The sequence below is a fragment of the Mauremys mutica genome, chromosome 6 (assembly GCF_020497125.1).
Source record: "Mauremys mutica isolate MM-2020 ecotype Southern chromosome 6, ASM2049712v1, whole genome shotgun sequence".
NCBI classification, from domain to species: Eukaryota; Metazoa; Chordata; order Testudines; family Geoemydidae; genus Mauremys; species Mauremys mutica.
The window spans coordinates 128,564,387-128,576,404 of NC_059077.1; the positions used below are offsets into that span (position 1 = coordinate 128,564,387).

Here is a 12,018-nt window from a genome sequence, read left to right on the forward strand (position 1 = left end):
CCTCTATTATCTGACTCTCCACGAGCTGTCTGGACAGACCGCGAATCAGCCAGTCGTCCAGGTACGGGTATACGTGTATCTGGTTCCGTCGCAGTGCTGCGGCGACGACCGCCATGCATTTGGTGAATACTCTGGGGGCGGTCGAAAGGCCGAATGGCAACACGGCGAATTGGTAGTGGGCGTCGTTGGCCACAAACCGAAGGTAGCGCCGATGAGGGGGGTAAATAGCGACATGGAAGTAGGCATCCTTCATGTCGAGGGCCGCAAACCAGTCTCCCGGATCCAGGGAGGGAATGATGGTCCCCAAGGTGACCATGCGGAACTTGGGCTTGAGTAGGTATCTGTTCAGCCCGCGAAGGTCCAGGATAGGACGTAGCCCGCCTTTTGCCTTGGGGATGAGGAAATATCTGGAGTAAAATCCCCTGCCCCGCCTGGAGGGAGGCACCTCCTCTATGGCACCCACGCTCAACAGAGTCTGGACCTCTTGTAGGAGGACTTGCTCGTGAGAGGGGTCCCTGAAGAGGGACAGGGAAGGTGGGTGGGAAGGAGGTGGAGAAACAAACTGAAGACGGTATCCCGAGTGGACCGTGCTGAGCACCCAGCCGTCCGACGTTACTCGGGACCACTCCAAGAAAAAACGGGCGAGGCGGTTGTGAAATAAACGAGGAGGATCCGTAGGGGAGAGTGATGTACAGCCCTCGTGCGTCCCATCAAAAGGGTTGCTTCGCTGCCTGTGGGGCTTTGGAAGCGGCCTGGCCCCGGTTTCGGCGGTTGCCCGACGGGCGACGGCGATTTTGGGCCGGTCGCCGAGCCGGGTAGGGTCGGTACCGCGACTGATAGCGGGAGGGCTGCGGGCGGAAAGGTCTACGTTGCGTAACCGGCGTATGCATCCCGAGTGTCCGGATCGCCACCCGGCCGTCCTTGAGCGACTGGATACGTGAATCCGTCTTCTCCGAAAACAATCCCTTGGTGTCAAAGGGCAGATCCTGGAGAGTAAACTGGACTTCTGGAGGCAGGGTGGAAGATTGGAGCCAGGCGATGCGCCGCATCGTGACCCCTGTTGCTAAGGTCCGTGCCCCTGAGTCCGCCGCGTCTAGGCCGGCTGTAATGGAGGAGCGAGAGGACCGCCTCCCTTCCTCCAACATTGTGGTGAAGTCCTGGCGGGATGTTGACGGCAGGAGGTCAGTGAACTTGGCCAGAGACGTGAGTATATCGAACACGTATCTGGCCAGGAGGACCTGTTGGTTACCGATCCTCATCTGCAGGCCCCCTGCCGAATAGACCTTTCGGCCGAGAAGGTCCATCCGTCTTGCCTCTTTCGCCTTTGGGGCAGCGGCCGGCTGGCCGTTACGCTCCCTATCGTTAACTGACTGTACCACCAGGGAGTCCGGAGTTGGATGCACGTACAGGTACTCATAGCCCGATGGAGGGACTGAGTACTTCCTTTCCACTCCCCTGGCTGTGGGAGGCACGGAAGCGGGCGTTTGCCAAATGGTGGTGGCGTTTCGTTGGACCGTGCGCACAAAAGGTAACGCAACCCGGAGTGGCACGTCTGACCCCACCACGTTTGTGATGGGGTCCTCGTCCTCTTTTACTTCCTCTATAGGGAGGTCCATAGCCGTCGCCACCCGGCGGAGTAAGTCTTGGTGCGCCTTCGCATCAACGGGGGGCGGCTCCCTTGATGCCGCGCCGGCCACTGCCTCATCGGGAGAGGATGAGGAGGATAACTCCTGAACGACCTCAGCCGAAGAGGGGTCCACCGCGTGGTGGGCTGGGGGTTCGGAGGGGCACTCTGGCACCACCGGAACGGCTGGTGGTGGAGATGGCGGTGGTCGGGATATCGATGCCTCTGGGACTCTGCGGTGGGCCGCTGGAGGCCTCGGCGGAGCCGGCATAGCGTCCGACTCATATTGTGCCCATGGGACCCAAAAACCCCACTGCTGGGCCCCGCGAGGCTGGGCTGGCGGCGTTGGAGGCGGGAGCCCATAGGCTTCTGCGCCGGAGGCGACCGACTCAGGGCGGGAAGGCCAGGGAGGTGCCAAAGAGGGTCCAGGGCACACCGCCGGGGGATGCTCTTCCCCTCGGCTCTGGGAAGGCGACCTCGCTCGACGGTCTTCACGGTGCCGGGAGCTCGACCGGTGCCGGGAGCTCGACCGGTGCCGGGAGCTGCGCCGGTGCCGGGGGCTGGTCCGGTGCCGGGAGCTCGACCGGGAGTAAGATCTCCGATGCCGAGACCGACCATGATCACCGCGGTGCCAGGAGCTCGACCGGTGCCGGGAGCTCGACCGGTGCCGGGAGCTCGACCGAGAGTGCGAACTGCGACGCCTGGAGCGTCCGCGGGAGTCTCGGTGCCGGGAACGGTGCCGGGACTGAGACCGGCGGTGCCTAGCTGGTGGCGACCTCGATCTGGTGCGACGTCGGGAGTGCGACCGGTACCGCGAAACGGAGCGGTACCGGGACTTCGACCGACGAGGAGACTGCGATCGGTGCCGCGATGGGGTGCGGTGCCGGGAGCGCGATCTGCGAGACGGCAAGCTGTCGACGGTGCGGGAGCGAGACCGGGACCGTGACCGACGTCCACGCCTCGATTCCATGGAGGGTGGCCGGACCATTGCCGCCGGTTTTCCCCTGGAGACTACAGCCCGCGCCGGCGGTGCCGGGGGCCGGAGGCCTGGAGCCTCTATGAGCTGTATCAGCTCTCGCGCAGAGGCGAACGTCTCCGGCGTCGACGGCCGCCGAAGCTCGACCACGGACGGCACCGGGGAGCGAGGCGGCGCCGGACTCGACGGCCCTTGCGGCGCCGGAGTCACAGGTGCAATGCACTGTTTGTGCAGAGGCACCACAGGGGCTGCAGGCTGCGGAGTCGCCTTGGCGGAGTCCTGCACGCGCGCCTGAGCCAAAGCCTTCGCCAGTCTTTGCTTCCTGGCGGGCGAGAGGGAGCGGTGCCGAGTTTTCGCAGCCGCTTTCTTCGCCGGCGGTGCCGCAGTCGGTGCCGGCGGTGTGTCCTGCACGGGAGGAGGCCGCGGAGGCGGCGCGGGCGGTGCCGGTGGTTGGAGGGACTCCTCCATGAGGATCTGTTTTAAGCGGCTATCTCGATCCTTGCGGGTCCGCGGCTTGAATTTTAAACAGATCTGGCACTTGTCAGTTCGGTGCCCTTCGCCTAAGCAGCGGAGACACGCGTCGTGCGGGTCTCCTACGGGCATCGGTTTCTGGCACCCCGTGCAGGGCTTAAAGCCCGGTGCTTTGGGCATGAGCCCGCACCGGCTAAGGCAAAAAAAGGGGGAACCCCCCCTTTTTTAGCCTAACTAACTAACACTAACTATGCTAACTGAACAACTATAACTAACTATGCTAACTATGTACAACAATGAACTAGAGAAAGCTAGGGACGTGAAGAGCTATCAAGCACTCCACAGTTCCAACTGCCGTCACGGGCGGTAAGAAGGAACTGAGGAGCGGACGGGCCGGCTGGGGTATATATTTAGCGCCATGGCGGCGCCACTCCAGGGGGCGCCAGCCGGCCCGCCGGGGTTGCTAGGGAAAAAGTTCCGGAGAAGCCGTGCACGCGCGGCGCGCACACCTAACTGGAATGCATTGGAGCAATCACTCGAAGAAGAAATAAGTCAAGTGCACATAATTTGAGTTAACTTCTCTGAAGAGGCACCTTTTTTTGTAAACATACTTAGATTTTAAAGGGTCAAAACATTAGGCAAGGCTGCTAAAAGAAGAAAACACACTGTGCCTTCTGTTGTTGTGCATGTGGAGGGAGAGAGGATGGTGGTAGTAGTAATGTAAATAAACCATCAGTATAGTAGGAGCAGGAAAGCTTTGTTACACAGGGCAGAGAACTCCCCTGTTCCTCTAACCACTTTATTTACTGGTAGAATTTCAAGAGGTTTTTCTAAAGTGATGTAGGATTCAAGACCTGTGATTAAAGCAAAAGCTGTTTAAGGAATTCACAGTGTTCATCTCAGTACAGGTCTCAAATCCTCTTTCACCAGTAGAACCTCACCCCCAGTCCTCATACCAGTTCCTAATCCTCTGCATCCATCAGACTTCATACACCCTCCCACTCCATACACATAATATAATATAATAATTGGAGATATACCAAACTCCTAGAACAGACCTTGAAAGGTCATTGAGTCCAGTCCCCTGCCTTCACTAGCAGGACCAAGTACTGATTTTTGCCCCAGATCAACCCTGGGTTTAGCAGGCCAATGCTCAAACCACTGAGCTATCCCTCCCCCTAACATAATCCCCCCACCAACCCCCCCATTCCCATTCGGGTCCCTAATTCCCACTCCCCACATACTGGTTCTGTAATTCCCCCAAGCAGCTGTTCCCCTCGTGCCCTCCTCGGCCCTCCACTCCCTGCCCTGAGCGGACCACCCCGGTGGTACCTGAGCCCTCCCGCGCGGGGCCGCCCGGAGGGTTCGGGGGGCTGCCTGGGGCAAAGCGGGGGAGCGGCAGCGCTTGTACTCACCGGGGCGGGCCGCGTCCTCGGCAGCACTGAAGGGCCCCCGCCGCCGCCGCCGCCGCCGCCGCCGAAGACCCGGACCCGCCGCTGGGGCAAATTGCCCCACTTGCCCCCCAGTGCCGGACGGCCCTGCTCCCGTGGCCATAGAGATAATAACGCCCCCCGGCCCTAGCAACCGCCCGCCCCCCGTGCTGGTCCCACCAATTAACACTCAGCCCCGCCCCGCAGCTGTTTGGGCGGTGCGTGAGCCGGGCCCAGGCCCAGGCCGAGGGGAAGCTGCCGCCGCTGCCGCCGCCATGGAGCTGGGGCAGGTGCCGCTGCTCTTCTCCCGCCTGCCCATGTTCCCCTTCTTCGACGCGGCCCATTACCTGGCCTCCGTCATGGCGCTGAAGGAGCAGCGGGGTGAGCTCGCCCCCACCCCCTCCCCTGGGCACCGCCTGGCCCGGGGCCCCGCAACTGCCGCTTCCATCCCCCGGGGAGCCCGGCGCCTTCCCCAGCCAGGAGCCCTGGTTCTTGGGCTGCCCCGACTCCCCCTCAGGCAGGAGCCCCCCGGGGACACGGGTGCCCCAGCAGGGCCGGGGGAGGGACACTCGCCCGCCCGGTGGAGACCCCGGCAGCCGCGGGGCAGGGCCGGCTTTAGGCCAATTCAACCAATTCCCCCGAATCGGGCCCCGCGCCTAAGAGGGCCCCGCACCCAAGCCCTGCCAGTGCGCTGTACCGGGGTGGCCCAGCTTCCGCAGGGGGCAATTTAAAGGGCCTGGGGCTCCCAGCAGGGACTGAAGCCTCAGGCCCTTTAAATTGCCACCAGAGCCCCACTGCTGGAGCCCTGGGGGCTATTTAAAAAGTCTGGGGCTCCCCTTGCTTCTACTGCCCCGGCCCTTTAAATAGCCCCTGGAACCCCGTCGCTTCCCCAGGGCTCCTGTGGCTATTTAAAGGGCCGGGGTGGTAGAAGCAGGGGAGCCCCAGGCCCTTTAAATAACCCCCAGAGTCCTGGGGTAGCAGGGGGCTCCAGCTGCCTCTGCTGCCCCGGCCCTTTAAATAGCCCCCGGAGCCCCGCCGCTTCCCCAGGGCTCCCATTGCTATTTACAGGGCTGGGGCGGTGGAAGCAGGGGAGCCACAGGCCCTTTAAATAGCCCCCGAGCCCCGGGCTGCTGCTGCTACCCTAGTGGGGGAGGGAGGAGGAGGAGGCTCTCACCATACAGGGTGGGCTGTACCCCCTGTACCCACACCCCCTGCCTGCAGCCAGCCCCACACTCCCTGCCCTGCCTGCAGCCCGCCCCTGCCCGCACCAGCCCCGCACCTCCTGCCCTGTCTCCAGACAACCCCTGCTGCACCCCCCTGCCTGAAGCCAGCCAGTCCAGCACTCCTCTGTCTCCAGGCCTGCCAAGCCTTGCCGCACCCCCCTGCGACCCTGCCTGAAGCCAGCCCCACACCCCTTGCCCTGCTTGCAGCCAGACCCTACCTCCAGTCAGCCCCTGCTCTGCCTCCAGCCAGCCCCATGTCCACTGGTGCCCTGCAGTTCCCAGGGCAGTAACCCTGCACACCTGCTTCAATGAGAGGGGCAGGGAACAGCTGGGACCCACACCTGTGCACACCCTAGGGTGACCAGACAGCAAGTGTGAAAAATTGGAACAGGGGTGGGGGGTAGTAGGATCCTATATAAGAAAAAGACCCCCAAATCGGGACTGTCCCTATAAAATCTGGACATCTGGTCACCCTAGCACACCCCCAGGGAGTGGTGGGGACCCACACATGTGAAACAGAGCTCATTTCTAGTTCAGGCTCATCTTTTTAAAAAAGAACTTTAGGTAGGGTTAACGTACATCCGTATTTTCCCAGACACGTCCAGCTTTTTGGTTCTTAAATCGCCATCCGGGAGGAATTTTTAAAAATACGGACGTATGGTAACCCTATTGGTACAAAAAATACATACTGTGGCACATCCCTTAAAGCAGAACTTTTTACAGGGAACCAGTTGCTAAGAAATGAAAGGCTTTTTTTTACGTTTTTTTTTTAAAGTCATCCCTGCCGGGGCCCCACCGAAAATGTTCGAATTGGGCCCCGCACTTCCTAAAGCCGGCCCTGCCGCGGGGGGTGGGTAAAGTATATGGTGTCCGTCCCCCCCCCCCACCTGTCTCTGGTAACGCCGGCCCTGGGCTTTGTGGGGCGGTACATGGGGCGGTATGGGGGCCCCCACATCCACCCCCATCCAGCCTCCCCCTCCCCCCCCCCGACCTTCCCAGTCCTGGGTGCGTCTCCCTGCCACCCACCCATCTCTCTGCTGAAACACAACTGAGTCCCTCAGAGCAGGAGGGAGGGTGTCTAGGAATTAAACATCGGCCACAGCCTGTTGGCACCTGTGACCTGCATGGGCTTGGAAGGGTTAATTTGTATCTGGAAATGTCGGTGAACACCCATTGCGGCGTACACAGGCAAACTGGAGAAAACAATATTTCCATCTCTAAAAAACGAAGTGCTGCTTGAGAACCACAGTGTGATTTAAGGGTATTTACTGTGTATGTTTTGACGTGTTATGTTGGGAATTTAAGCTTTACCTTTGTGAATCGCAGCATCTGCTGTTAAATAATTCAGACCCCTTTCCCCCCATAATTTGTCCCTGCTGTGAAAATTTAAATAGATAACAATGGGAACAATGTTTAAACCCATAATGTTGCACAACTGAAAATTTACGTCAGTAAACACTGAAAAAATGCTTAAGAATAAACAGCTAATTTTTCTATTGAAATTTTATTTAAAAAAATTGAGTTCTGCCAAGCCTGTATGTATCAGACCATGGATAGGAAATGGAGACTGGTGCTCTTGGCAGTTAAATGTGTGCATGGGGCACAGACTTAAATGGTAGGTTCGACATGACTGTGAAGATTTCCCCCCCTAAAAGATATGCTCTACTTCAAGCAGGAAATAATGCAGGGAAGTTCCATGACTTCTGTTGTTCAGGAGGTTTGATTACATAATCACAGTGGACCCTTCTGGCTTTATAATCTGTGAATTGTATGCATTTAAAATTGCCCCTGATTTCAGCCCCAGAAATTGAATCTCGGTGCGTGTGGAGTGGAGGGTCTGAATCTGTTGCTTGATGTACCTTTTACTGCTCCTCCAAACCCCTTCCATGCCAGCACTGGGGGAATGATATACATAAGCTCTGTTGGTGAGTGGGGTTGTGAATATTTGCAGGCGGTAGGGAATAGGTAACATTAAGCAGGGTTAGATAATATAATGGCAAACAATCTTGACCCTTGTCTACACTATAGCTTCTACTATTGCTACAAACTTTGAAAAACTATGTTCCCTTTTTTGCTATTGTCACTGCAGACACAAGAGATCTTAAAGAACTTGTGTTCGTTTTCAGAGGAATCGAGGCTTGCTTTGGTGGCCTTAGATAATCATTCCTATTTATGCATGTTCTGTGCATCAGCTGGTTGCTGCTGTCCACCCCAGAGGTAGCTGCACTTCAGTTGTAGTACATACAGGTTGCAAAATAATTAGGGATGAATGGTGTTAGAACTGTAAAATTATTCTGAAAAAGTTACGTTCTTACACTTTTCTAAAATGTTCTGAACTTCAGAATGTGATGATATTGCAACTGATCATGATAACTTGGAACTTCAGTTCTCTTATGTCTATATTCCTGAAGCTTTAGTTTTCTCATGTCTGTTCCAATACAATTTTCAAGTGGTGTATGTCCTGACTAACTTAGTGGCAAATTACTGGAAAACTTTCAGTAAAAAAACTTTGAAATGAGTGTCCCCAAGCAGGGAGTCTCTAATGTTATATATGGATTTGTAGGGATGTCTCTCCTTATTGATTTGATATTTGTACAGTTCAAGTCAGGTGATTGTGCTCTTGCTGCTATTCTTTTACTTACTACACAAAATTATACACATCCTTTTATTCAGGTTCTTTTTGACAATTTTGAAATATACAATAGTGAAAAGGACCCCTTCATTAATCAGCATATTGACAACAAATAGCAATAAATCAACAACAAAATCGACATAGTTATGATCTCCTACCAATGCCATGCTCTCCCATTTTCTCAAGCTAGGGAAAATAAATTGACACATCATCCAGTAACTTGGTGGTTGAAAGCCTTGCTATTGGTGCTTGATTTTTTTTATTTATTTTTTTCCTGCATGGCTTTGGACAGAAGGGATGAGTGGTTCAAGTTCCTTGGAAATTCAAAACATAGCATTTTTGAGGGATTGAACAAAGATGGGCCCAGAAACTCTCCAGAGTCAACATGATGCTCAGGGTATGGCTACACTTGCAGCTGTACAGCACTGGGAGTTAAACCTGTCTTCATACAGCTGAGTAGGGAAAGCGCTGCAGTCTGTCCACACTGACAGCTACCAGCGCACTGTCATGGCCACACTTGCAGCATCTGCAGCTGCATTGGGAGCGGTGCATTTTGGGCAGTTATCCCAGCGTTCAAGTGGCTGCAACGTGCTTTTCAAAAGGGGGAGGTGGGGTGGAGTGTGACAGGGAGCGTTGGGGGGAGAGAGAGAGTGGATTTTTGGAGCCGACACTGTCAGCACGCTGCCTTGCAAGTTCCAACCCCCTCCCACACCCCTCTCTCAGCAGCTGTTTTTTTTCCTCACAGACCAGATAAGCAGTCGCTCCAAAATAGACCCCCCGCTGCGCTGCTTCTCTCCTCAAGCCCCCTCCCTCCCCCTCTCTTCAAGCAAACACTATCTGTGGGCGTTTCAAAGGGAGCTCCCCTGCCTCCGCTCATTCACAGCAAACAGTAGCTGTGTTTGTTTTTTTGATAAGCAGCTCTGGGAGCCGGAGTTCACAACAAAACAAAGAGCGGGACCTTCACTTAAAAGGATTATGGGAAGCTTCTGGAGGTCAGTCACAGCATATTAAGATTATTCCCTATTTACACTGGTGCCTCAGCGCTGCAGCAGCAGTGCTATACTCTTTATTCCTCTCGGGGAGGTGGAGTACAAGCAGCGCTGTAGCCACGGAGATATAGCGCTGTATGTGCCTTGCCAATGTGGACGGAGAGTGAGTTACAGTGCTATAAAGCCACCAACAGCGCTGTAACTCTCAAGGGTAGCCAAGGCCTCAGGCATATAGAAGCTAATTCAACTGTTATAAGAGTAAATCCTTCCCTGTTATGGAAAGCTGTGTTGTAGCATTTCCAACATTTTTCTTCTGTATAGGTGTTGGGGCAGTATCTGGAAAGTCTGTGTTGGGGTGCAAGCTCTGTGGGGCTGCTTGTGCACTATGGATTTGGGGCTATCAACTAGCCTTCACCTCTCATAGAGTTGGGTCAAGTGTTGTATAGATTAATCCAGCCTTGAGACTGGAATAGCTACTTTGGAGTGACTTAATTCTTTCTGTAAAAGAGTAACTGCTCCAGAGTAACTTCTCTATATTTGGGTCTTTGGCAGTTCATGAATGTTTTATCAGACATATGCAGATTTAGGAAGGCCATTGCATTACTCTGTTTACTTCATGTTCTGAAGGCTATTTGCTACCTGAAGGGCTAGACACTATTTTTGTTTAAATGAAAGCTTACTTCTGTAATAACTGATGAGTAAATTCACCAAGAGAAGTTTTACTGTTTGCCATTGGCAACTGGATTTGTCAAGGCTTGCTTATTACTAACATAGTGTCCGACAGTATTTGAAATTGCTCTAATGTCATGATCTAGGTAAAATAACTGAAAAAATCTAAAGACTAAATATATACAGTGTCAGTTATTTGCATAATATCAAAGTATGGTAGGCAGATGCATTAAAAATACCTAAACCACACATTTCTGTCTTCCACGGATACTAATCTATGCTGATTACTCTAATGGCAATGTTAATAGAAGCTTGTTCCCCCCCCCCCTTTTTTTTTTAAACCTTTTGCTTCTCCTGATGGATTGTAACATCTCTTCGTAAACCAGTTGTGGTAGTAAATTCCCTACTGTAAAAGTGATTGTGATGTCACAAATATTGGCTTATGACATTATTGAATGAACAAGCAGATTAAAAATGAGAAATCTGTTTATAGATAATGGAGAAGATGTTGCATTATTTTCAAGTTCCAAATTCCTCTCAGCTTCAGAATTGGGTCCAAATTGGAGATGAACATTAGTGAAGAAAGGACATACTTCTCCCCCCCCGCCCATTGCACATCTTCAGTGTGGCTTTAGTAAAATGTTGCATTTTAGAAAGTTCCCTAGCTCTGGCTAGAGCTGGACAAATAATTAATAAAGATAAAATGTCAAATGAGTAGTTCTGTTTTGTCAGGCTTGAACAGAGCTTGATTTAAAAAAAATATTTAGAACTGTTGGCCAAATTTCAGTGAATAAGGGTATGTCTACACTACGGGATTATTCCGATTTTACATAAACCGGTTTTGTAAAACAGATTGTATAAAGTCGAGTGCACGCAGCCACACTAAGCACATTAATTCAGCAGTGTGCGTCCATGTACCGAGGCTATCGTCGATTTCCGGAGCGTTGCACTGTGGGTAACTATCCCGTAGCTATCCCATAGTTCCCACAGTCTCCCCCGCCCATTGGAATTCTGGGTTGAGATCCCAATGCAAAAACAGTGTCGCAGGTGATTCTGGGTAAATGTCGTCACTCAATCCTTTGTCCGTGAAAGCAATGGCAGACAATCATTTTGCGCCCTTTTTCCCTGGATTGCCCTGAGAAGCCCACCCGTTGCTTCTCTCCTCCTCCAACCGTCCTGGGCTACCGTGGCAGTATCCCCCCATTTGTGTGATGAAGTAATAAAGAATGCAGGAATAAGAAACACTGACTTTTTAGTGAGATGAAAATGAGGGGGAGGAAGCCTCCAGCTGCTATGATAGTCCAGGCAGGACATTAAAGGGTGGACGGGGGGGAGAGGAGCCCAGCCTCCCGCTGCTATGATAGTCCAGGCAGTACAGAATCTTTTCTTTAGACATGAAAGGGGGGGTCTGATGGAGCTCAGCCTCCAATTGCTATGATGAAGACGGTTAGCAGCCCTTCTGTACCATCTGCTGGGCGAGAAACGTTTTTTTCCCTTTTCTTTTGGGGGGCGGGGGGGAGAAGGTTGTAAATTGACGACATATACCCTGAAACACCCGGGAAAATGTTTTTGACCCTTCAGGCATTGGGAGCTCAGCCAAGAATGCAAATGCTTTTCGGAGACTGCGGGGACTGTGGGATAGCTGGAGTGCTCAGTCCCCTCTCCCTCCCTCCATGAGCGTCCATTTGATTCTTTGGCTTTCCGTTACGCTTGTCACACAGCACTGTGCTGTGGCCTCTGTCTGTCATAGCCTGGAGATTTTTTCAAATGCTTTGTCATTTCGTCTTCTGTAACAGAGCTCTGATAGAACAGATTTGTCTCCCCATACAGCGATCAGATCTAGTATCTCCCATATGGTCCATGCTGGAGCTCTTTTTGGATTTGGGACTGCATCACCACCCGTGCTAATCAGAGCTCCACGCTGGGCAAACAGGAAATGAAATTCAAAAGTTTGCGGGGCTTTTCCTGTCTACCTGGCCAGTGCATCCGAGTTCAGATTGCTTT

At 53.5% G+C, this 12,018-nt stretch overlaps 1 protein-coding gene across 2 annotated transcripts in view; it reads left to right on the plus strand.

Moving 5' to 3' along the window:
* The first annotated feature begins 4,755 nt into the window (after positions 1-4,755).
* The window catches only part of TMEM38B (transmembrane protein 38B), an 85,211-nt gene continuing 77,948 nt past the window's right edge, over positions 4,756-12,018 (plus strand). For both annotated transcript variants that reach the window (XM_045021637.1, XR_006580490.1), the window contains exon 1: positions 4,756-4,882. In XM_045021637.1, coding sequence (XP_044877572.1) covers positions 4,777-4,882 — 106 coding nt within the window. In that variant the 5' untranslated portion in view covers positions 4,756-4,776. The remainder of the gene's footprint in view (positions 4,883-12,018) is intronic.